This window comes from Anas platyrhynchos, chromosome 14 (assembly GCF_047663525.1).
Source record: "Anas platyrhynchos isolate ZD024472 breed Pekin duck chromosome 14, IASCAAS_PekinDuck_T2T, whole genome shotgun sequence".
NCBI classification, from domain to species: domain Eukaryota; kingdom Metazoa; phylum Chordata; class Aves; order Anseriformes; family Anatidae; genus Anas; species Anas platyrhynchos.
The window spans coordinates 15,971,889-15,997,780 of NC_092600.1; the positions used below are offsets into that span (position 1 = coordinate 15,971,889).

The window sequence follows — 25,892 nt, forward strand, 5'->3', positions numbered from 1 at the left end:
TGTAAAACTTTCAAGTTGTGAGCAGCAGGCAAGCCCTAGCCAGGTCGACTGCCGGCAGCAGGGCATGCAGTGGCAGCCTTGGCACAAAACCTTCCTCATGATGAGCAGGAGCTTTTGGGGTCCAGGCCCCAGCAAACAGCATCCTAAAGTTGTGTGAGCACTTCCAGCCCCTCTCAGGAAAAGACAGCACAACGTTTTTGAGCTCCCATCTTTATTTACCAATAAAGCACACCCCCGCGCCCTCCCCACATAGGAGGCTTCTTAGCCCAGTGGCACCCCGGCTTGCATCAGGAGCAGCGCAGCCAGCAGCAGCAGGGAGGTGATGGTTCCCCTGTGCTCTGCGCTGGTGAGGCCACACCTCGAGTGCTGGGTTCAGTTCTGGGCCCCTTGCTACAAGGACATTAATTGGTCTTTCTTTCTCTCAATTCCTCCTTTTTAATCTAGCAGCTTCTTGACAGATTATTCCATTTCTATCTAGAAAATCCTTCCCTTCTTCTGTCCTTTGCCTCAGCCTGTGCTTCTTCCATTCTTTGTAGGTACGCCCGGTTTGATGACATAGGAAAAGAAAACAGTATAAAATACAGAATATAAAAATCTCAAGAAATAACATAGCAATGCAAGCGAGGGAAAGCTGCTTGATCCTGAAATTAGGTAACCACCTGGTAAGCTTATCCCAAATGTCTGTAAAACCCCACATGGTATCATCCATTGGTGCTAGATGGAAGAGTTTTGATTGTTCCCAAACTTTCTCACGATCTGTCTTGATTCTTTTGTCTTGTTTTATGTATGACAACTTTGATTACAGTGCACACTCTGCCTTCTTTGACCATCAACAAGTCTAATGCCATTTGATTTTGCAGTCCTACAGTACTTAGAGAGCTCACTTCAACCTGCAATGCTCTCAGTCTATGGTAAAATTGTCTTTTTTTCTCCAATGTGGCGGAAATACTTACTAATGCCTTTTCTAATTCACTCACTCCTGGAGACAGCATGAGCCAACGCAGAAAGCTGTGATAACCCGTTGGCCTATCGACTGCGGGTTGGAAGGTGTCACTTACTCCTTTTCCACAATGTCCTCAATAATCCTGCTGGTGGCCTTGTCTGATTAAACACTCTGCCTTGAGGGATAACATACCCCAAGGTACAGGTCCCATCCCAGTGGTCTGGCAAGGATTTTCTGGCATGGCCATCCCCACATAACCACCATAATCCATCTGGGACACAGCTGTAGGAGTAATTGAGTTGTAGTCCTGCCATGATTGGTGCCGGGCATCCTGACGAGTTTGACTGGGTATCCTTGCTGCATATGGTTGCTCCATTAAGAGCACTTAATTTAAAGTGCCCCACTCTTGGGGCAGTGTCATTCTTCCTTTGTATAAATATTGTTTTTCCCAGTTCCTGCAACTGAAATTTAAGAGCATGAATGCTGTTGTTTCCGCAAGTGTAAGACGGCAGCGGGGTTCCTCTTGCTGGTAAGGGTGACGAGAAGCCCCAACAAAGGGTCTCCCCATTTGGAAGTTTGCTTAGTTGCTGTCCTGGAGGGCAGGATTCCCCCACCCTCCAGAGCAGGCTTTCCCCAGAAGGCAGGGTAGCATTTTTTAGGTTGTCATATGGCCAACTCCAGTTTGCGTAGGACACCGGAACTCCAAAAAGGGGAGATTCCACATTCCCTCTGGGGAGGGCTGTGCAAGTCCAGCACGAGGACAGATTTAAGGCATTCCCCATTCCTTCGGTGTTGTTAAAATGTAGATTTCCTTCCCATGCCCTGGCAACCCCTAAACCCCATACTACAAACAAAACATTAATCATTCTGTTTCTTGAGCGATAGTCGGAGCAGTCCTGTTTGCTTAACCGTCCAGGATGGCTTCTGCACCTTCTTAACCTGGGTGTGATGAATCCAGGGAGCTTGTTCTTTTATCTTGATAGCAGTGTGAGAAGTCAGCAGCACTTGGAACGGGCCCTCCCACTTCGGTTCCAATGGTGAATCTGACAGGGATTTAACGTACACATAATCTGCAGGCAATATGTTATGTACAGGACCACCTAGCCCCCTTGCCCTAGTCCCTAGGATCAGCTTCTCATAATTGTTTCTGTAAACTTATCAAGTACCCTGTTAATGCTTCACATCTCACTTGACTAGAAACTCCCTTCTGCACCAGATATGGTCTCCCTTATAAAACTTCAAACGGGCTGACCCCTTCCTTTGCTCTAGGTTTTGTGTGGATTCTTAAAAGTGCCCATGGCAGGGCCTGTGGCCAGGGCATCCCAGCCTCTTGTCCTAACTTAACAATTTGGAGCTTGATTAAACGGGTCATCTTTTCCACCTACTATCTTGGCGATAAAGTGGGGTCTTGTATCTGGTGACATTACTGCTGGGACTCCAAACCGTGGTATAATCTCCTGCAGTAATATTTTAGTTACTTCCTTGGCTTTACTTGTTCTGCAAGGGAATGCTTCTGGCCAGCCCGAAAAGGTGTCTGTCAGAACCAACAGATACCGAAACCCTCCTTTTCTTGGCAGTTCTGAAAAATCAATCTGCCACTGCTGCCCAGGGTGATTTCCTCTCCCTGTCGGAGCCCTAACACCTGTCTGAGGGTTATTTTGTAAGCAGATCTGGCACCGTTGCATTACTTGTCTAACAGTGGTGTACAAATTCCGTGCAACTATCCGTTGGTTTAGGTATTTATACAAGGCTTCTGCACCCCAACAGGTCTTTCTATGTTCAGACATTACTACTGACCATAGAAGAGCTAAGGGAACCACAGTTTTAGTCTGTGTGGTGGCTCATTTCCCTTTTTTTACCTTCCCTTCTAAATCCTCTATCAATTTCAGATCCTCCTTAGAATATTTAGGCTCTCATTCTGTTTGGATTTTACCGTCTGGGATCAGAGGCTGTATGTCTGCCTCCCCTTCCTCCGCCGCCCTTTTGGCCTCTTTGTCTGCCAGAGCATTGCCGACTGCCTCTTTCTTTCCATGCAGCCCCGTGGGCATGCACTACTCCGAAAGCATATTTTGAGTCTGTCCATATGTTAATTTTCTTTCCTTTTGCTAGTTCCAAATCTCGGGTCAAGGCTATTATTTCTGCCTTTTGTGCTGAGGTGTTGGAGCCAAGGCTTCCTGACTCGACTACCTGGTCAGCAGTTGTTACCCTGCTTTACGTGTGCCCTGTCGCACAAAGCTGCTGCTGTCGGTGTACCATGTGTCCTCAGCATCCTCCAGCAGTTCTTCTTTCAGCTCTGGATGGCTCGAATACACAGCCTCAATCGTTTCCAAGCAGCCATGTGATACTGGTTCTCCAAAATTTCCACCAAGAACATGTGGAGCTCCTTAACTCAGGAGTGTGGCAAATGGCTCCTTTCCTTGCCGTTCCCAGGGTTCACAGCCTGGCAGTGATTTCAGGTCACTGGCTGCAAGGCAGTCTGAACTTTCTGTGGAGGGACTCAATATCCATTAAGACCGAGGAAGTTCAACAAACTCACTGTCCAATTTTCTCAATGTTCCTTTTCACTGGTGGCTATCAGTAAGTCGGCCACATGTAGTAGCACCCCTTTCCCGGGTGGGTGCTCCCACTGTTCAAGATCTTTCGCAAGCTGATTCCCAAGAAGAGCGGGACTATTTTTAAACCCCTGGGAGGGTACAGTCCATGTTAGTTGTGTTTTTCTTCATGAATCAGAGTTTTCCCATTCAAATGCAAAAATAGACTGACTGAGGCAAGGGACAGGCAGAAGGCGTCCTTCAGATCCAACACGGTAAACCAAGCCAATTCACTGATTAATTTTAAGAGCAAAGCATACGGATTTCTCACCAATGGGTGCAAATCTTCAGCGATTTTATTTACATCCCTCAAATCTTGTACAATCTGATAGTTCCCATCTGGTTTCTTTACAGGCAGGATAGGGGTATTACACTCTGATTCACATTCTTTTAGCAGCCTGGTTTTGATAAATCGATCAATTATCAGCTGAATTCCCTTTCTGTCTTCAGTCCTTATGGGATATTGCTTTATCCTTACAGGATGAACCCCTGACTTTAACCTAATTACTATAGGGGGCGGTGGTTTGGGCTCGTCTGGGCATTTCAGTAGCCCACACCCTTGGATAAACCTGGTTTTTAATCCCCTTTGGTACCCCTGTCTGAGCTGGGACGCTGACAAGAGCTGAACTTATTATCTCTATTAAGTGGTCATCTTTTACCTTAAACTCAAATTTTCCTGATTCAAAGGTTATTTCTGCCCCGAATTGCTCTAGCAGGTCCCATCCCAGCAGAGGTTTTGAAGAGTTCAGCATGTAGAAGAATTTGTGGATTCTCCCTTGTTTTCCCGATGTGTATTTTAGGGGTTTAAGGAAATGTGCCTTTTCGCTCTGGCCAGCTGCCCCTCTTACAGTAACAAAATCATCATCAAGGGGGTTAGGGAAGTAACAGTGTCCGAGTGCCCCTGGGCTGATACAATCTGTCAGTCGCATCTTCTACAATTTCCCAAGGGTCTCTGCTGCTGACTGACCTATGAGTAATGAAACCAAACTGCTGTGTGCCCACTTCGTTCTGGGGTCTGCAGGGCTGTGTCTCCTCACAGGATCCTGCAACTGCCTTCACAACCCTGTAGTCACCTAACGGCCCTCGCTCAGCCGTTCTCTTTGGACCCCAATGGCTGTCCTGTGAGGGAAAACGTTCCTTAACACCGCCCCCTCCCATCTTATCTTGGGCCAGACCCGGGGGTGTTTTAGGAACTATCCGATTTTTGTTTTCAGGTTCTTGCGGCCCTGGGGCTGCCGGGCGGCCTTGTGGAGCCCCCGTCCCCTCCAGCCCCCCCCGCCTCGCCCCGCACCCCCCGGGCGCCCCCTCCCGCCCCTACCTGCGCCGCTCCTCGCCCCCGCGCCAGGCCCCGCCCCCAAGCCCCTCCAAGCCCCGCCCCCCTCCCGCCGGCCCCGCCCCCCCCCGCGCGGCGGCGCCTTCCCTCAGGCGACTCTGGCCCCGCCCCCCCGCGCGGCGGCGGCGCCTCCCGATTGGCGGCGGGGCCGTGGGGTGACGGGGCGGGGCGGGGCGGGCGCTGCCGCGGGGGCCGCCGGGAGCTGTAGGCGGAGCGCGGCTCCCCGCGGACTGCGGCTCCCGGCGCGCAGCGCGGGGCGGGGCGGGGCGCGCGCTGCCCGGGCCCCATTGTGTGGCGCGGCCGCGGCTCCCCGGCGCCCGCCGCCATCTTGTGCCCCAGGCGCCGCCGCCGCCGCCTCCGCCCGGGCCGGGGCCGCCTCAGGGGGCGGCCTCAGGGGGCAGCCGCCGCCGCCGCCGCGCCCGGGGCCGGGCTCCCCGCGCTGCCTCCAGCCCAGCCCAGCGCAGCCCAGCCCATGGCGCCGCCGGGACAGCGGCCGCGCGGGGCCCGGCCCGGCCGCCCCTGAGCTCAGCGGCCGCCCCCGGCTCGGCTCGGGCCGCCCGCCGGCCCCCCCCCGCCCCATCGGCTGAGGGGCCGGGCACACAGCGCCGCCCGGCCCGGCCCGCAGCGCTGCGCCATGAAGATCAAGGACGCCAAGAAGCCGTGTAAGGGCTGCCGGGGCAGGGGAGGGGGCTGAGGGGGCTCGGTAGGGCCCGGGGGCTGCCCTCGGGCAGGGGAGGGGGGCTCGGGCCGGGCCGGCCGCTGGGGAAGCGCCGCGGGGCCCGGCCCGGAGCTGGCTGTGGCGGCCGGAGCGCCCGGTTTGGCCTCTCAGGGAGGGGATGAGCCGCCCCGCTGCCAGCGTGCCGCCAGCCGCCGCCTCTGGTTAATGTGGGGGGCGCTGAGCTGCCTGCGGCCGTGCTCGCCGAAAGGGCGGCTCGGGTGGATTTAATTTTTCTCCCTCAACATAATTTTTAATGTCAACGAGCGGTGTCGTGACCTTGAGGCAGGCACGGCCCGTAAGATGTTGTAGTGGCTTGGTAATTCAGAGCAGTCCGAGGTTGCTTCTGAGGCAAAAACTGCTGATTTCGGGGATGGCTGCTGGGCCTCGGCTGTTCTCTCTGGTAGTGGATATAAATTTCATCAAACGACGATGCTGAATGTCAACAAGAAATGTTAATGGCTTGAAATGAGCAGTGGGTTTGGAGCTGCAGGCGTCTGGCTCTTGAAAGTGAACTTTGATGGTGGTTTTGGGTGATGGAAATTGGAAACAATTGGGCCAAAGAGCAGTGCAGGAAAGAGTGCAGCATCAAGCGGTTTGTTTCATCCTGTCATTTTAGTGTTGCCTATTTTAAAGCTGGTGGTTTTTTATAATAGCAATTAATTTATTAGGTAGTGGACGTTGGATTTACTCTGCACATCTGTGCTCCTGATCATCACGCTGACTGCAGGGGCAGGGCAGCTGGGTGTTTGAAAAGGAGCGGGGCCACAAAGGCTGCGGCAGAGATCGGAAAGGCCCACAGGTATCTGGGGGTCCTGTGCCTCCAAGTGACAGATACTGCAGTGAATTTGGCTTATACGCCCAAATAGACCGTGACACTGGGCTGGGCTCCTCGTACTGCTCTTAGCCCAATGGTTTGTAGCTCGGCGGTGTAGGACAGACACTTTTCAGGAGAATTGTTGTTGAGGCAGTGCAAAGTTCTCAGAGGAAGTGCGTATTTAATCATCGGTGCTGGAGCCCAATTTCGGGGGGGAAGGTGGTTAACCATTGTACGGGAAGAGGCCATTAGCCTGTTGATAAGAGCCTACAAAGTCGAGTTGAGAAGGTCAGCCTGCCACAACTTTTATCCGTGACGTGTAGCATCAAGAAAGCAAGCGCGACTGAGCGACTGGTAGGGGAGGGTGAGGCTGGATGGAGGCACCTGCTGAACTTACGGCTTCTGAGGCGGGTCCGCTGCCTGGGCATGGTGCTGGGATCCTCCCCTTGAAGGGCATTTAAACTCCCTTTGGATGTGATGGGAAGTGACAGGCGTTTTAACGGAGGTAACAAATTCCGATTGGGAAGAACTTAGACCAAGTAGTTGGTGTAAGAGGGGAGGCAGGAGAGGTTCTGAGAGCTCCATCCTTGAAAGCCTGTGGAGGCTGTCAGGTCTTGGCTACCCAGAGCTGTAGTTCACCCCGTCTAGCACAGGCAGCACTCCTGCTAGCACGAAGCAGAGGCTGGAGGAGGTGACCTCTAGAGGTCCTTTCCAACAACCAGTTGTGTGATAGCTCCTCTAAGATGATCCTTATGGGGAAGAATGACCGCGGCCTGTAAGATAAACTTCCAAAGGTTATTTGGGGGTGGAAATGACAGATGTGAGCAAAGCGTCCTGTGGAGCTGCCGTTGCGTAAGGTCTGTCTCGTGGGATGACTCCCCTCGTCTTCCCTCTAAAGTGATGCAGGCAAAATGCTGGTATGTTTCTTACAGAAATTCCCCCGTCCTACCTGAGGTGTAGAAGAGGGAAGTGGAACTTAGACTCAGTAACTCTGTCTTGCTTGCACTTCTTAATAATGCTTTTTGCATTATTTATATAATCAATAGTAATTTCTAAATTATAAGCCATTTGTGACTGCAGTGGGATACATGAACAGTTCTCTTCACTTTCATAAATTGGACTTCCTCTGTCAGATTTTAAAATGTGTGAATACGTTAATGCTTTCCTATCAAACAAATCAACGTGTTGCATGAGCAAGACAAAGTAACTGTTGGACAATGACTGCTCGTCCTGCTGCTGTCGTCAGCTACTACGTGCAACTTGTTTTTCCACCAGTGTGCACTGCAGTCTTTTGCTGAACTACGTTAGAACTGTAACTTGAGGAAGGAAGCTTACCTTAGTGCTTTGGTCTCAAAAAAAGAAAAAAAAAAAAAGAGGTAGTTGAATTTCTTATAGAAAGATAAAGTGTGGCTTGGGAGGGGCTTAGCTGAGTTTTCTGAGCACGTGACAGCGTTTCAAGGTGTAAATAGTTGCTCGTTGTTCCATTTTTAGCTGTGGTCAGAGGTGTATTTCAGACAGTTTAATAGAAATGAGTGCTCATTCTTTGCTCTCGGGAGGATTTCTGTTCCATGCCTTCCTTCTGAAAGGTATAGTGTTGGTTTAGCCTTAGGCTTAGGCGCGTTGCTTTTGCTGTTTGCCAAAGCTAATCAAGCCCTTCTTATCTCCACAGCTTTCCCATGGTTTGGCATGGACATTGGGGGAACTTTGGTGAAACTCGCATATTTTGAACCTATCGATATCACTGCAGAGGAGGAGCAGGAGGAAGTTGAAAGCTTGAAGAGCATCCGCAAATACCTGACATCCAACGTAGCCTATGGATCCACTGGCATTCGAGATGTCCACCTTGAGCTGAAAGACTTAACCATTTTTGGTCGCAGAGGAAACTTGCACTTTATTAGATTTCCAACTCACGATTTGCCTACTTTTATCCAAATGGGAAGAAATAAAAACTTTTCAACACTACACACGGTGCTCTGTGCCACGGGAGGTGGCGCTTATAAGTTTGAAGAAGACTTTCGCACAGTAGGTAGCCCACCTTTCCTTGTGCTGATGCTGGAAGCATTGCTGGTGACAGGTTGAGATGAGCAGGATTTAGAAAAATAGCAGAGTGCTCAAAGGTTCCTAGCTATTAACTCCTTTTGCAGTCATAGGCATGATAATCTAGAAACTTGCTTTCTGGTGTAAAGATGCAGGATGGTGTTATGGAGAATAACTGTCTTCTGATCTGTCCTTTTCCCAGTGGGAGAATGTACTTAAAGTGTTGAGGGGCTTAACTTGCTTTGGATTTTCTTTCTCTTTGTGGTTCTTGATGACAGGTGTTCAGTGTTTGTGGGTGGTTTTTGTTGGATTTGGTCCAGTACATTGTTTCTGGGTGTGTGACAGAATGGGTATCTCTAAGGCAGTCTTTCTCAACAGCAGGCAGGTTTGGGACTTTCCTGAGGTCTTTTGACTCTTCCCTTGGTGTTCAAAATGGATCGTTTGTTTAGGTGCAGTTTCTCTCAGAAGGTTATTAGCTGAGAATCTTGTCACAGGATCCACTGCACGCACGGCCTAGCTTCAAAGTGGCTGCAGGTCTGCTTCTAGAGACGAGACCAGACTATCAATAGCAAAAAAATCTGTTCCTGTTTCCAGTCCTGTGCCAGTCTTGCATTGAGCTGGTACAACAACTGTTTAGGGGATAGGGTAACGATCTGTACAGCTTCATTATCTAAAACCCCACAGAAATGTTTTGTGTTGGACCAGTTCCCTGCTCTGCTCAGCAGTGAAGTTTCACCTCCCCTGCCCAGCAGGGGGGTTGGACCAGATGATCTTCAGAGGGCCCTTCCAACCTCAGCTACTCTGTGATTCACAGACAGCTGTGAACAGGGCAAGAGATGCTGAAATGAGCTGGGGGCAGGGGAGGGGACTGGCAGTGTTGTGATCCGGTAATGAGGCTGGTCAGTAGCACGTGACACAGTCTGCTTTGTGCAGCTTCATGGTCTAAACCCAGGCTGCTCTCTAAAAGTGAGTTCGTCTGATTCAGAGAGACACTTTGTGGCTTTTTTCTTGGATTAGCTGCTCAGTTGGACTTGTTATAACTGTTGGAACGCCCTGCTGCGGGTAAGGGAGACAGTGTGATCATTCTTTGGGGAGCCCGGAGTGAAATTGGATTAAGTAAAATAGGAGATGGGAGCCTTCCTGAAATCCACAGAACTTTTTAAATTGTCTTGGTGCTTTATGAGGAAACAACAGCTGAAGTGTCATGTGCAAGACCAAGGAAGAGCCTGGTGTGTAAGGAGCCTAGTGTCCTACAGCGTTTCTGACCTGTGGCTTTCTTGTAATCTTTGGACTACTAATAAAGCTGCAGCACTGATAGGATGCTGGTTAGGTGTTTATCTTTGGTTTTCATCTGCTGCTATTGTAGCAGTAACTCTTTCCTTCTGAGACGGGAGGGAACCCACAGACCTTGAGGTTGTGCACATTTGTCAGTTTGACCAGCATCACATGAGGGGGCCTCTAGGGTATTTGCTGTCTTTTTTCTTTGATGAAAATGCTACCGATTTTTCAGTGGATTAATGTCTGAGTTATCTCAAAAGATATCTGTGAGCTTCCTAAAGCAGCTATTTATAATGCCTGGCTGTGATGCGACTGCTATCTGCGTTTATAGACAGCCTGATTTGCGAATGGAGCTATTCAGAACTGAGCTCTGAGCTGGCACTGTGGTGGGATTGAAGCTGCTGAATTGGAAATCTGAGATAGCTTCTGGGAGTTAGGCAGGATGAATATCCTCACAAATGTGAAGCATGTTTAAGCAATGTTAGAACACACGGACACTGTCTTTGTGTTTTTTTTTTTTTAACACAGATTGGAGACCTCCAGCTGCACAAACTGGATGAGCTTGACTGCCTTGTCAAAGGCTTATTGTATATAGACTCTGTCAGCTTCAACGGCCAGGCAGAGTGCTACTACTTTGGAAATGCCTCAGAGCCTGAGAGATGCCAAAAGATGCCTTTTAACCTGGACGACCCGTACCCATTGCTGGTTGTTAACATTGGTTCAGGAGTCAGTATTTTATCAGTCCATTCCAAAGACAACTACAAGAGAGTAACTGGAACAAGGTAACTTGAAAACCTACGTTGGGGTTGTTACCTTATGGAACAGGGAACCTTCAGCTTCTGCAGTGTTTCTTCTCTCCCTGACTCAGCCCATATATTCTCTCCCTCTCTGTAATATGGAAAAGGTGTTTTTAACCTTTAGTTTACAGCTGCCTTTTTTGAAGCCCGTTCCCCATGTTTTTGTTATTGAGATGTAGCAAATACTTATCAATAGGTAGAAGCTTCCGTAGTGAGTTTTATAGTTTGTCTTAAGTTTTGATAATGTGTCCAGTGAACCTGTGCTTCTGGTGTTCTGTCAGCATAAATATGTCCACGTGTGTTTTGCTGAAAATCATCAAGGCTCAGAGTCAGTGGCACAGTGTCATTTCGGGGTATTTCAGGCTCTGATGAAGTTTTCCAGTTGATATGTTGGTAGTTTATTATTATTTATTAGCTATTTATTATCTGATTTTACAGTTAGCTTCTTTGAAATTACTTGTAACAGTTGTTAATCAATGGTTATTGTAGTGAACCTTAGTAAGAAAGCAGACATCTTGATGCATCTGTCATCTCAGATGGCTTTGTTTGCTTTACTAAGTCAGACGTAAGAATCTCTGCTGAGGAAATAGCGTTTAAAAGGAGCTGCTTTTCTTTATTAGTCTAGGTGGAGGAACCTTTCTTGGTTTATGCAGTTTGTTGACGGGATGTGAAAGTTTTGAAGAAGCTTTGGAGATGGCATCTAAAGGAGACAGCACCCATGCTGATAAGCTGGTTCGAGATATTTATGGAGGAGACTATGAAAGATTTGGCTTGCCAGGATGGGCTGTAGCATCCAGGTAAGCAAGGATTCTTCATTGCTGCGTGTTTTCTTCTGTGCTTTTTTTTTCTATTTGTAAGACTGAGGTAGTATGGCTTCAGAAACAAGACCTAAACTATTAGAACTTGCAAAAAAGAAATTCTCTTTGTGTTACTGTGATCAAGTTACAGTTTTGTTCTAGAAGTGTATGTGCTGGGTTGTCTTAAAATTCTAAAGCCACATGCAACCACATGTACCTTGCTAGCTAGATACTGAAGAAACCTGATGTGGTGTCATATATAGCTGAGCATTTTTCTTTACGGCAGTTTGAAGAACATGAGCTGATCGTAGGAGTGGCAAGAACAAAGTGCAGAGGAAAAACTAATGCCAATTACTTTTTGACTTCTTAGAGTCTTTTAGTGCGGCTGTTGTCCAGGGAGAAGGTGAGTGGAAGAGGAGGAAGGTATTTTTTGTTGCTCTTTCAGTAGTAGTATCCCCTCGTGTCTCTTTTTCAATATATGGTGCACTCTTTTGATATATGTAGTGGTCAGTACAGGCACCTGGCATGTTATTTTAACTATTTGTCTCACTTGTGAAGGCTGTTGAGCATAAGCAGTTTGCACCATGGGAGTTAATGTATTTGACAGAGGGTTTTTGTCACAGCTGCTGGTTTTATTTCCACTGGGGAAGATTACTCATGATGTTACAGCTTCTCTACCCTTAAATGTAAGAATAAAAAACTTTGGGAGTGAAGCTAATGTATACACAACAATTCATTCAGTCCTTTGGCTTTTATTTGGTATTAAGGAGGTTTTAATTCACAGTAGCTCATTTCTTCTCCCTCTCTAGCCAGCTGAGTACAAGCCTTTACAGAGAGGTTTTAAAATATGTAACCTTTAGTCAATTCATCTTAACTACCTCTTTGTATTGGTACTCTCTGTTCTCATTTGTTTTTTAAGGCCCTTAGAAACCTCTGTGATTTTTTGTCTTAGAAAAATCAGGATTCTAGCTCTGAAGCGTCTCAGATCTGACGCACAGAGTCCTTAGTTGTAAAAAATGGTGCGTAGCTATGGAGCCATGTCTTGTTTCTTTTTTTGGTGATTCATGAGAAATGATTTACTGTGGATAGTAATGAGCGTGTCCTTCCAATCTAGAACTCTGTTTATACAACCTAGATAGCATTCTGTCAGATGTTTATTTTGTTTCAGAGCTTTGTGTCCCATCATAAAATAATTAACTTCATCTGTTTTACTTCTGCTGCTTTTAGGAGAGAGGATAGGATAAATATTGTGAGTGAGGAAATGAGCACGAGGAGTTGTAGGATCCGCCTGTCACTTGAGCACTGACTTCATTTACAGTGACCAGGTTTGTAAAGTAGTCTGGCCTAAGAATAAGACTACTTCTTGTCATAGGTGCTTCTTCATGAAAATCAGCAATCTAAACAAGATTTTTTGGGAGTCTTTATTGTAACAGGGTCAACCCTTTCCTGTAAACAGACAAATACCCATGGTGTAGTATTAGTTGTGAAGTCATCAATTAAACTGTATTTAGTATGGACCTGAAAAGGCAGCGCCTCATGAACAAGTATATGACAAGTTCTGTTACAGCATAAAAGCTACATTCTGAAGTTCATTCAAATGCATGGGGGCCACTTGATACTTACTGGATTTTTTTTTCCCTGTTCTAGTTTTGGAAATATGATTTACAAGGAGAAGAGAGAGTCTGTTAGTAAAGAAGATCTTGCAAGAGCCATCTTGGTCACCATCACAAATAACATCGGGTCTATTGCCCGGATGTGTGCAGTAAATGAGGTAAATCTTTAGAAGTTCTTATTACATAGTTTGATTATTTGGTTTTGGATTACATGGCTGCAAAAATGACGCATCATTTTGAATCTTTTGGTGTGTTCTCAAATGAAACAAACTCGTGTAGTAAAAAAGAACTAAGAATTGGTGTATAATGTCTTGATTGTCTCTGGAGGCTTATATGACTTAAACTGACATCTAGTAGCAGTTGGAAAGCTTATGCACCTTAAAGCAGCAAAGGTGACTGCAGGACTATGGAAGCACTCATTATTTTCTCCCCCTTGATAGGTAGGTAAGAGGCTGGGGGGACAGGTAAATGCGTGCTACAGATAATGCCTGGGTGCACAGCTGGTGCCACCAGCAGGGATTTGGCATCTTAAAGCCCTGGACGTTTGAGGGGAACACAGACTGCAGAGGAGAATTGAGATCCACCTGATGAACTGGGGTAAGGGTATCTCTGCCAGTGGGGAATTTAACCTGCTGAGGAGGGCTTCAAGCTAGCTCCATTAGGGCGTGGAGCCCAAAGCCTGCAGATAACTGAAGGGACCAGGGGAGCACAGAGTCTTGCGCTGAAAGGACTCGCAGTGCCCTCGTGAGAAGAGGATGACTGTGGGCCCCTCAACCCTCTGTACACAAGCACGTGCAGCATGGGATATGAGAGGATCTGGAAACAGGTGTGTAGATTTGAAGCGATAGCGGTGGGATCGCAGAGACGCGGTGGGATAGCTTCTGTAATGGGGCAGCTGCAGCTGTCGGGCTCTCCAGGAGGAACGGGCAGGAAGGAGAAGCAGGGAGGTCACACTGCATGGGAGTGGCTCAGTGCTCCAAGCCTTGGTGGGGGACAGCAGCATTTGGCCAGAAGCTTGTGAGTGAGGATTGGGGGAGGCTAGCAATGGAGGTGTGTGAGCCTGCTGCAGACTGCTCTGGTGGCAGGAGAAGGCAGGCTGTCCTTCAGCTAGCTGCGGTAGGTGCTGTGGTTGCAGGTCCTAGTTTAAGGAGGGACTGCCTTACTTACCAGTGTATTGGGAAAGATTTTCTGACATACGTGCCTGGCAGGCTGACTAAGCAAGTGTGGTGGTGGACCTGCTAGTTGTGAGTGAAAAAGAGCCTGCTGGGGATGTCAGTAACAGCCTAGAAATAGCAGAGTTCAGAATACTGAGGGAAGTGAAGAAGGCAAGAAGCAGAATACAGACTTTAGATGGACTTGAGTAGGACAAGCTTCTGTTTCTGGGGGAGGAATTAGGAAGCAAGATCATGTGGGAGGTTGCTCTGATGGGGAAAAAAACTCAGAATAGCTCATTAATTTTCCAGGATAACATCCTCAAAGCGAAAAGCAAAGCTGAGGTACAGACTGGCTAGAAGGTAGCTAAAGAGAGAAGCGTACAGGCAGACAAGCTGACCTGACCGTGAGGCACCCACGTACCTTTGCAGTTGTCTAGGCTGCCCTTGTACCAAGATGCGTGTGCAGGAGCATAGCCAGCAGGTGGTATGTCAGGCATGACCCCTGTTCCTGCCCCAGCCGCCGCCTCCATCACCAACAGAGAAGCCTGGACAAACAGCAACAGGATGGACAGAGGGCTCTTGAAGCAGAGCTTTGCCCTGTAGCACCTAACACATGATCAGATGCTCAGAATGTGGGGCAAGCCTGAAGAAGAGCCTGTGGTGGTTGTCACCATGTAGAGAGGGTTACGGGAAGGATGGGGCAAGGTACAGCCAAGCACAGTAGGAGGGTGGGAAGAAATGGATGGAGTTTGCAGCAAAGGAAAATCTGATTGGTGTAAGGCAAAAAAAGATGACCACAGTGAGATCGGTTGAATACGGACTTGGAGAGACTGGAGTCAAAGGAGAGTTTCAAAATGTGCCTTGAGCAGGTTGGAAGGTTGAAGTCTGAAGTTAGTCCTGCTTTAAGCAGTGAGTAGTAGCTGATGGCCTCCAGTGCCTTCTTCAAGCTGAAAGTATTCTCTGATTAAAGCTCATAGGAAGCCTTGCTTCTACTGAAATGTTGTTTTTAATTTTTACTAACTCTTGATTTTGGATTACTCTGACACCTGTCATCTTAGTACAGAGATAGAAACTGAGGATGGCAGGAAACTTACAGCTCTGAACACAATCAGTGCATTCAGCACTGGCGTGGACAGTCAAGATCCTGTGGAACACTGAATTTAAGCATACAATGTACATACATGAAAGATAGCTAAGCACCAGGGATCTCCTCACTAAGTATCAACAAATTTTGTATGAGATGAGGTTTAGTAACAGCTTGCTTTGAAAAGTCCAAGGGCAACTGCATTTAAAGCTCTAGTTAAATCTGCGGAGGTGATAGTCTAGGTGATGGCCTTGTTAGCTGCTGTAACCATTTTACATAGGAGCTGGAGGAATAGAACATATTTCTTGTTTTAATATTGTAAATTCTCCCTCTATTTCCTTTTCTGTTCTTTCATGTCCGTCTTGAAGAAGAAAGTTAATCTTGTAGGTATTGAGTTAATTATGGTTTGGAAGTTTTTTTGTCCTTTATGGCATAACCTGGTAACAAAAGAGCTAAAATAAGAGTGAAGGTGAAAACACATGGTCTGAGCGTGACATAAAGATAAGTATGTGACTTATCTTTAAGGATGGGGGTAAATGAGTACAAATCTGAAATCATAAACTGCACAAAGCTTTAGTCCAAGGTTTTTTGGCTTCATTCCAACTATATCACCAAACTACAAGTCATAAGAACCGATTAATGCAAATCCACAAACTGATATCTTGAACAGATCTATACAGATTAAAATGGATTTAATTACTTCAATTCCAGCAATAAGCAGAATTGTGTTTGGGTGCCCTCATGGGAGGTTTGTTTTGTCTTCCTTGTGAGTAAGGATAGCAAAAAATGGTTGCATGTTAGTGCTTTGACTACAGGTTGAATTGTCATACTAGTTTTTGTAACACCATCTATACAAGCATGCATTTAACACCCTTCACACAATTAAATCTCCTTTGGTTCTTGCTCTCGTATCATTAAATCAGTGTTCAATGTTGCTTCCGTTTAACGTCAGATTTATTTCAGTGAATTGGGAAAATTTAATGGTTTTTACTTCTTTGCATTTAACTTGATTAAAATTCACAGCTCAATTTCAGTCTGTGCTTGAGTCTTAGTCTGATCTTACACTGATGTATATTGAGGTCTGGAGATGAAACGAGCATCTGTCTTACTGTCTTCGGCTTCTTTACAGTGCTGCCTTGTTGCATATGGATCAAGCAGCATTGTACAGGGCTATGAAGGCATTGAGTCTTCTCTACCAAATACAAGGTTCTGTTTTCCATTTAATTTTGCTTTTAGCGTGGCTGGTTCTTTGGCTTAGTTATAGAAAACGCTCACTTAATTTGAAATGCAAATGCTACTCTATAAATTTAAGAGCTTTAATTCTTGAGTGTTAGAGTATTCTTCCTCCTCCACAGGTGTTCTAAATACTGGGATTATATTTTAATTATTTTTTTTTGCTTGGGATGGTGGTGTTTCATAGCTTTATTTGTCAAAGCTGTGTTAAGCAGTGAAAAGACTTAATCCTTTACTGTTTTTCTGTTTTTTAGAAAATAAATAGAGTTGTGTTTGTTGGCAATTTTTTGCGTGTGAACACTTTGTCAATGAAGCTTCTTGCGTATGCACTGGATTACTGGTCAAAAGGCCAGCTGAAGGCCTTGTTCCTAGAACATGAGGTATGCTGTGGTGTCTTTATGTGATGTGTTGTTTTACCACTGATAAAAGTGCATGTCCTGAGTAGTTGTCCTAAGTGTGATATCCTCAGACACCGAGTACTCAGTAGGTGCTGAAAGTCAGAGGTGTTTCTTGTGCTGCACTGCTTCTCTGGGGACAGTTCTGTCAGGGAGGGAGGGAAGTACTGCAGCCTGTTTAGAGTGTCTTAGGTCAGGCTGTGGATTTTGGAGAGGTACAAGAAATGTTGAGCTTCCTGCTAGGGTTCAACAGCCCTTCCTTGTTTGGTGTTTTTTTTGTTTGTTTGTTTGTTTTTTTTGTTGGAAACAAGACTAAGTGTTAGATTCCTGTACATTCCAGTGGGATCTGTAGCACAGGCCTTTGAAATACCAAATTTGAGCAACATCCTCAAAAGTTGATACTGCTTTTGATGGGGACTGGTTTTGTACCACCACAGATACTTGTTACACTTGTTTGAAGTGATTTTTATACTCTGTGACCAGCCTGCCTTGGGGTAGCTTATGTCATCCAGGTCAGTATGTGATCCTGGCAGAGTTGACCCATGTTGGTTAACACGTAGGTAATCAGTGTTAGTGACAGGTCTTACAGCTGGGAGACATTTAGCTTCTTGGCAAGGGGCTGGCAATCTTTGTCCTCAGTTTGCTAGTCTGCAAATATTCCAGTAGTAGATCTCTTAGCCTTCAGTCAATTCTCACATTTTTTTCATTTATAGTTTATTGTGAGACTGACAGTAGTTTGTCTTTGTGCAAGTGTCTGCAATAATAGGAGAACAGTTCCTTGTTAGTCCTACCCCTTCAGATTTTTCTTCAATCTATTTAAAATTCTTGCATTTTGTCAAGTGAAGATTCAAAATGGTTCTATGTTTTATAGCAGTAGGAAGGGAGAACCTCTTAATTTCTGTGGGGAAAAAATAATCCAACGGGAGAATGCTGTTTTTTGTGTCTGGCCAAGTATATAGTTCATTAAAAGGTTTTGAAGCTTGGAGATGAGATGCTGCTTTAACTGTTCTACAAATGTGAGGTGCAGTTAGTTTAATAAATTTCATACTTGTACCATGAGAATAATGTAGCTGTGGATACTGAAGATCCTTTGGCAACCAAAACTTGCAGCTCCTCTATTTAACAAAATCAAAAAATCTGTGTTTTAAGTCAGTGTCGCGTCTTAGAAGTCCTGCAGTATATGGGGAGGCTTAGAGTAGAATCTAGAGTTAAGCTCAATAATAAAGCTAATTCTTTTGTTTCATTAAGCTTAAAAAAAAAATAATATGAACGATGATGTATTAAGTGTGTGTTCTTTCTGTAGCATTGGTCTGCCAGATGCTTTGTTGTTACTGAAATATATGATTCAAAGAAATTCATGTCCACCGTGAACCTGAAATACTCATTTCTTTTGAACAGGGATACTTTGGAGCTGTTGGTGCTCTTCTTGGGCTGCCAAACTTCAGCTGAGATGCGAGATGTCACTGCACTGAACTGTTCTCCACCTGGATGACACTTGTTTATAGCAATGGGAACTAAGTCTGGGGATGGGAAAAGAAAATGGTAGATTTTCTGTAACTTTTTAAATTCAAGAAGTGATGAGCTACTGAATATTGCCATTATAGGGAAGGTGGTTTTTTTTGTTTTTTTTTTTTTTTTACTCTGTTGGGCATTCAGAAGTGAAATGTTTGGGGATATCATTTATGTTCTTTAATACATGTAGCCAATATTGAACTTTTAACATGCAATACATCCTCTGAAAACAAGCTTCCAGAAGAAGGAATGCCAGTCCTTTAGGTGCTCAGCACTAAATTATTCCAAGTTCATTCCTGAGGTCTTAGGTCTATTGGGTTTGTATAAAACCGATGAATGAAACATTATTTTTATTGGTTATACTACAGTATGAGCACAATTTCCCTCATGCATGTAACTGTAAAAACAGTAAGGTACTATCAACAAGATGAGGAAACCATAGGCAGTGGTTTCCCATGGTAACAATAGTAATTATTTTATTTTCCTGTGTAATGGAAATACTATTAATGCTTTAGTTTTCAGTGGAAAGAGTAAAAACACAAAAAATCAGCCAAAGCAGAAGAATAAGCAGTTGATATGATGAAGATTTTGTGGATACCTCTACTTGCCCTCTTTGCTCACTTGAAGATCCAGCTGTGATTTTTGGGAAGACCCTCTCTCTTTGGTTAGATTTAGAAAATAATTTAATGAAAATTGTTCTTTTCTTAATTTGAGGATGTGACTTCCAAAAATGGCTTTAGGTTGGGGGGAGGGAGGGTCCTCAAATTCTGACATCATAAATCATTATTTGTGAAGGCACCACAAAGCCTGTGAGAGTTGAAGAAATCCTCCTCCTAACAAACTAAAAATGGAACATTGAAATTCTAATGCTTTGGCTAACTTATATGGAAGCTTAGAAAATTTTTGTCCCATCCTACAATTTTGAAAATCTGATTTCTCTAATTTTATGTGAGGTAATCAGACTCTAAATGTTGAAAATGGAAGATGGCTAGCTTGCTTTTAGATTTGGAAGTTTGATTTCTGGAAGTTGAGGACAGCATCAGAGTTTGTATTGCAGTACTAAAAGGACCAATATGCAGTGCACTTGCAATATGGAACCAGTTATCAAACTGTGGCCTTGGGATAAAATCCGTACTCTCAAACTGATCATTTTTTCCTATATACTTCAGAAATTTGCAGTTGGGATTATTGTTATAAGTTTAGTCCTGAAGCAGGGCATGAGATCTGAAATTTATAAGGACTTTATACAGTTGTTAGCTATATGAATCTTTGTGGACTAAAGAAATACCCATTTTTATGATAACTTACTTTAATGTTATTTCCTGTAAGTGCACAAAGAACAACCGAACTAGAACACGTTAGTGTTGGGTTTTAATGTGCTTTATAATAGAGGATTCCACAGCATGGCCGCATTGTATTCACAGACACATCCACCTGGTACACTGGAAAGCTGTGTGCAATTTTTTTCCTTTATTTAAATTCAAAGCCCCATATTAACATCTTTAAAAAATAAATACATTTGTGATCCTTTAAGAGTGTAGTAACTTAGAGTAGCCACTTCACTGAGCCCAATGCCAATCTCAACTACAGTTCATCTACCAGTACTTTTCCTAGGACTCCTACTGAATTTTCTGTGCTTGCTTTGATGTTTCAGTCTAGATATTAAAAGATGAACTGAGAGTTCAACTGATGTAATGCTAATCAGAGCACTTCAGAAACTTCAGAAAATAGGTGAATATGGCTTTTATAGTGTCTTACAAGTACTGTACACTGTTCCTTTCAAGATTGACTATAGGAAGTAACCTGTATTTGGTTATAAAACTTCAAGAAACGTTTTCTGAATGTTTTGACAGCTTTCTGAAAATGTTGTGAACCAACTGTATGTTTTTCTTGCAAAGTGGAGTATTTTAAGACACTACAGCCTAATTAGAAACAGTTCCTTTAGTCTGTATTTATTGCTATTCATCTCTCATTGTGGTACTGAGAGCTGCTTTTGAAGCAGTAGTTGGTCTGTATTTAACCAGAAGCGCACATAGGAGATGGTTACCTAATGACCGTGACCATGGTTAATTTAAACCATTTGAAGTTGATATGACCTAAAAGACCTTTTTAAGGTAAATTGTACAGTTACAGAATAAAGTAATGCAGTAATTCTTGAATAGCTGTATTGTGTAGATAGAAACTACTGTGAGAATCAAAGTATGCCCTACCTCTTTTTTTCTTTCCTTGAGCTTGCAGAAAAAAGGCTTCCTTTCACTTGTTTTATCAGCATAATTGTTACTTTGTTACAGGAAGAAAAAAGTTTTTAAGCCTGTTTTTAAAACCAGATCTTTGCATTTTGTCTCATTTTCTCCCAAATCAGAAGTTGTTCCTAGAGTCTCCAAAAATTGGCTCTACCACACCTAGAAATACTAGGCGTCACAAATAGTTGCAAGATAAGCCTTAAAGTCTTCTAATCTAAATTCTCTTCTAAATAATTTGAACAGGCTTGTATCTTCTATGCGCATAACTGAAGTAACTTGCTTTTTTCCTGATCTCTATTTTCTTGCCGTCTCTGTTCCCCAATGCTAACCGGTTGAAGCTGCTTTATGGTGAACTGATTCAGTGTACTACAGTAAAGGGCATTTGGGGTTTTCTCAGGGCTACTCTTGTCTTCTCAAGTAGGACTGCTTTAAAGGAAAGTTGTCTGGTACTTGTAAAGTAAAGCATAAAGCTCATTCTGAATGTGTAATTGCTTTCAGCTCAGTCAGCCATGCGAGTGCCTTTAAGTTTTTCATGTAATGCCAATTTTAATGGTACTGGGACTTGATTCATGAGACTTCTTGACCAGTGTTGCTTATCAGATAATTTCATTGGCTGTGGAGATCCTTTCCATCCAGTTTAGTTAGAGATGCCAGGAGAACAGCACAAGGTGTTGGGCTGCCCATCCCCATGTCCTTTATCTTTGGAGGTAATGCCTTCGCACTTTTGTCTCTTTCCAGCTCGATCTTTTTAAGCATGACGCACAATTTTATTCTATCAGTATCTCCCTAAAAATCCTACTAGCTCTTATTCAGGTGAGCACAGATCATTTTTGGCCAAAGACGTTCATTTTATATGAAGCTCTCCCAAGTTGTTACAGCTGTTAAACTTTACCACCTTTCTACTTCTACATAGGGTAACAGCATTTTTAACAGGAAGAGAACCTTTTTTATAACGTGTTTTGAATATTTAGCAATATGAGGTGAACACACCTTCAGTGTTCTTTACCGAGGCATGCAGAGATTAAGGCTAAACACTTGAATTTTTTAACAAAACCTGAATAAAGATAACAGTTCAGAGAGAAGCAACATTGGTATAATTTTTTTTTGTCTTATTTTGGTCCAGATTTTAAAACAGTGTTCAGATCTCTACCTTTTGAAGATCTTTGCCTCTCTTTCTCTAGAGTTCTGCAAGCAAGCACCTATGTGATTCTCTCAGCACATCACAGAATACTTCCTTGCGTAGACTGGAAGTTTTGGCCTAGAAAGAATATGAGATCCTGCTGTCCCCCTCTATTCTCAGCCTGCATGTTCAGAACAAAAGTTAAGTTCTGGCTTCTCGTAATAGATTAAATATTCCTTCAGTAGTACTCTCAGATTCCTGCTTGCATCTGAGTTGTTGGTAGTATATATGCAAGCTGATGATACTGCCTTTAAAGACTGAAATATTGTCTTTCTCTATCCAGTATAGGTCTTCAGGAAATACGTACTTTCAGATAAGTCACAATAACTTTTAATTCCTGAATATTTCAGTATAACAGATTTTAGCATTTGAAACTAGTTAGTGTCTTTTTTCTGTAGTAAGTCTGTGCTTCCTAAGGACTAGATGGTGTCTTACACATTCAGTCTGTAACTAACATTAATGCCTAAATTCACATTCAAACTGTTCTAAACATCACTTTCGCTATTCACATTCTGGAAACTGGACAGGTGTAATCCCAAGGGAACAGTTTGCTTAAGATCAAGATCAGTGCAGTTCAGATCAGTTACATGTGGTCAACCTTTTATCGTGAGCTCATTTTCCACATGTCATGAGGTTAGTTCTTTCCCTTGTTGGTGGTGTTTTTTTGTTTTTTTTTTTTGTTTTTTTTTTGTTTTTTTTTGAGTACATGGGCTTAAAAGATAGGCAGTATGTAATAGACCTTTTAGGTTAAAAAGCAAACAAAACTGTTGTGGGTCAGACTGGGAGTGTTTGACCAGGAACTGTAGATTACCATGCAGAGCTAGGAAGACACTTGGCATGTGCAGTTACTGTTTTGGTTTTACTGATCTTTCTATTTCCTCTTAATGCACAGTGAGAGGGAGTATGATTAAGGTCACTGTGGGTAAAATGGATGAATTATTTTAAGTCATCATGAAATAAGTCATCAGACGTAACCATGGGAGACAAAAAATGCCTTATACAGACAGAGGGGCAATTGTCCACTTGCGTTCTTGAAGTTTTATTAATGTATTTCAAAGTACATTGCCAGTATTCTGTCATCTGAGATAGAATATTACTAATTCTTTGAGTTACACTCTGTAAAGATGCTTTTGTTACTTTTGTTTAATTCACATGTGCAAAATAATAAACTTTTTAAAAGCATTTTTTCACACTTTGTGAAAACATCTAAAAAGAGGCTGTAATATGTTTGTAATTATTAATGTGTTAACAGAATTATGTTTGAGCGGTCCAGGTCTGCATAACTGAGTGCCAAATCCTGCTCACTTCAGCTAGTTGAGTAGATCTCTTAAATGGGAGCAAGGTTTGGCCTCGAGGCCTTCTGCCTAGGGAACACAGTAATGCTACATTGCATATTCCTGCTGGTGCTAAATCATTTGTTGAGAATAAACATTCTAAACAGAAACTGTAAATAAAATATTTATAGTCTGGTCCTTCTGACAGATCTAAAATCTATGACTTACAAATAACTTTTTGCCATATTTTGAGTTTCCCTTTTCCTTTTTTTTTTTTTAACATACGTGGACTGTTTGTTAGCGTGGCAAGTCATTGACAGGTTTTAGCTTCCTGTGCTGCTTTCTGTAAGGCCTGGGACATTCCGGTTGTACGCTATGAGACGGATCACTTCTCATTGCAGGCTTTCAGTGTTATCCTTAGGCTTGTTTTGTCATTGTAGCTGCTCAAGCAGTTAGCGTCAGCTAGAACAAGATCAGCATTTGTTCTTTGCTAAAACTTCAAGAAATCAGACATTCCTTTTAGCATGTGGGGAAGCTGTTGAAAAAAATGGAAAAATGGCACTTAAAATTATTTTTAAAGGAAATATGTTAATTAGTCTACAAAACAAACTGGAATAAGGTATATCAATTGCTAATCTGTGCTATAAACTGCTAGCATGTACAATTCTAGCATCGAATTAAGAACGTTGTAAATACATGCTTTAGGAGGAGGTATATTAGTTTCAGATTGTGCATCACAGAAGATCATTATAAGACTAGTGAAATATTTTGAGAAATACTAAATGACAGCATCTAGAACGTGAAAATCAGTGTTTTGGTGTTACAGGTTATGGAGGGCTTTTTATTATCTACACTTTTCTATGTTTCTGAGTTTTGGCAAATTTTAACAAATGAGTATTTGATTTTTCCATCTACTGACTTGTCATGTGCAGGCCTGCTAATGACCAACTCCTGTCTTGAGATGTTTTAGATGCTAAGCAAAATGAACAGGCATATTAATAAATTGTAAACCCTTGTAGGATGGAAGTTCTCTAAAGAGCCATTTGGTTAAGTTGCCTTATTCTATTCCATTGCACTCATGTTACGTCTCCACTTCCTTGTTTACTGTTCTGACACTGAAGATGTGATGTAAAAATATGTGCTACAAACTTTTACTCAGAAATTCCTGATTAATACCTTTGTGTCACCTGTTAATACAACTCTTGTAAATGATACCTTTATGCCATCTGTAATACAGCTCTTGTAAATTGTTTAAATTATTTTTCTTTTTGTAGCCTTGTTATTGAATGTACAGATTAGATCCCTTTATTATCTCACTAACTTCATTGGGGCCTGAATGTGGCCGATGCTGTAACTCATCCCACGAACCTGTAAATAATACTTTGTTGCTTGTTTGCATGAATGAAGTTTGCATTTCATTTACATTACCATAAGCCAACTCTGCTGTGATGGGCCTACTTTTTACAGTTTATTTTCCTGGTTTTATTAGCATTTGTTCTGTATGAATGTTCAAACAGTACTTTGTCTTTTCCTAATAAATAATTTGAGATTGTTCATTGCCTTTTTTTGTGGGCTTTGGTGTCAGGTTTCTGGGAGGTGGTGGTTTTTTCCTCTAGCACCGTAAGTTGTTGATATTTAATAGTACTGCTGATATATAATAACCTCACAGTATTAATTAACATTTTACGGTAAGGAAGTATGACTGGTATAGTTTTCATGCTCTTTTAATACAGAAGAAGAAGAATTTATTTTATATTTCTTAGATTCAACTTGTTTTTAAAAACATGTCCTGAATTTTAGCTTTGTCTTCCAGGCTAGCTTGGGAATGTGTACTGATTCATGCTCTCAAAAGACTCAGCTATGTTTTCCTATTACTCTGTGTATTTATGACTTACAATGTATCCTCTTTTGGAATTGCCCTTTGCCTATGCTTTAGTAAAGCCAGATTTCATTGTCCTGGAGTTGTTCTGAGTGTGTAACAGGTAAGTTTTCAGGAATTAAGTCTGTGCCATGGTAGCGCATTAGTAATTAATCTTGTGATGATCTTGGTGTGTCAAGGACTGGGCTTCAGGATTCACTTTACAGATATTTTGGCTATCCAAACTACAGGTTTTAGTTCTAAATTACCTAAAGTGAAACCTGACAATGCCATTGAGGCCTGTCTCCATCGAGTCTGGCAAAGAACTCGTCACCAAAGCGGTGCAGACAGAAGCATGCAAGAAATACACAGGTTCTTTTAAAAGTTTGTGGGTTGACGGTTAGTTTGGATTACAATTGTTTAATGCAGAAATGTGACTCGTTTCTTTGAGTGTACTATGCTACCTTGTACTGGGAGCTAGCTTGCATTTCAGCTGGGCTCCTAAACTGCTTCCCGCTGCAGTTGTGTGAGAGCTCCACGAAGTGCTGTGTGTAGGGAGGCGCATTTAAGTGCTTCTGCACAAATACACACAGTATGAGGAATAAAATGGATGAGCTAGAAGTCTTGGCCCAGTCCCACAGCTACGACATCATTGGCATAAGTGAAACCTGGTGGGATGCGTCCTGTGGCTGGTGTGCTGCAATAGATGGTTGCAGGCTCTTCAGGAGGGACAGGCATGGTAGGCGAGGTGGTGGGGTGGCGATGTATGTGAAGCATGGGCCGGGCTGCGTGGAACTTCAAGTTGGTGATGGCAAAGTTGAGAGCCTCTGGATAAGGACTAAGGGACGAACAAATAAGAGGGATGTCGTAGTGGGAGTCTATTACAGACCACCCAGCCAGGATGAGAAAGCCGATGAATTATTCTTTGCGGAAGTGAGAGATGCCTCAAGATCAACTCCCCTTGTACTTATGGGGGATTTCAACTTGCCAGACAACTGGGATCACCACATGGCTGACACAAGGAAGTCCAGGAGGTTC

General features: G+C 43.6%; 2 protein-coding genes across 4 annotated transcripts; one reads left to right on the top strand and one right to left on the bottom strand.

Annotated features, from left to right (window-relative positions):
• Positions 1-194: 194 nt before the first annotated feature.
• On the bottom strand, positions 195-4,815 carry LOC119718357 (syncytin-A-like). The gene is given in 4 exon segments (XM_072023299.1): positions 195-794; positions 796-1,052; positions 1,054-1,986; positions 2,877-4,815. Coding segments are annotated over 3 exon segments (1,386 nt in total). The 5' UTR covers positions 1,810-1,986; positions 2,877-4,815; the 3' UTR covers positions 195-421.
• Positions 4,816-5,144: 329 nt separating this feature from the next.
• On the top strand, positions 5,145-24,550 carry PANK3 (pantothenate kinase 3). 3 transcript variants are annotated; one of them, XM_027468242.3, is made up of 7 exons: positions 5,158-5,529; positions 8,069-8,421; positions 10,243-10,496; positions 11,132-11,308; positions 12,956-13,079; positions 16,647-16,772; positions 18,186-24,550. In XM_027468242.3, exons 1-7 carry the CDS (start codon positions 5,502-5,504, stop codon positions 18,234-18,236), a joined length of 1,113 nt encoding a protein of 370 aa, XP_027324043.1. In that variant the 5' UTR covers positions 5,158-5,501; the 3' UTR covers positions 18,237-24,550. The 3 variants fall into 3 exon arrangements, with proteins under 3 accessions (XP_071879402.1, XP_027324043.1, XP_071879403.1); XM_072023301.1 differs by lacking the exons at positions 16,647-16,772; positions 18,186-24,550 and adding an exon at positions 12,536-12,633 and having other exon boundaries at positions 5,145-5,529; XM_072023302.1 differs by lacking the exon at positions 5,158-5,529 and having other exon boundaries at positions 8,294-8,425.
• The last annotated feature ends 1,342 nt before the right edge of the window (positions 24,551-25,892 follow it).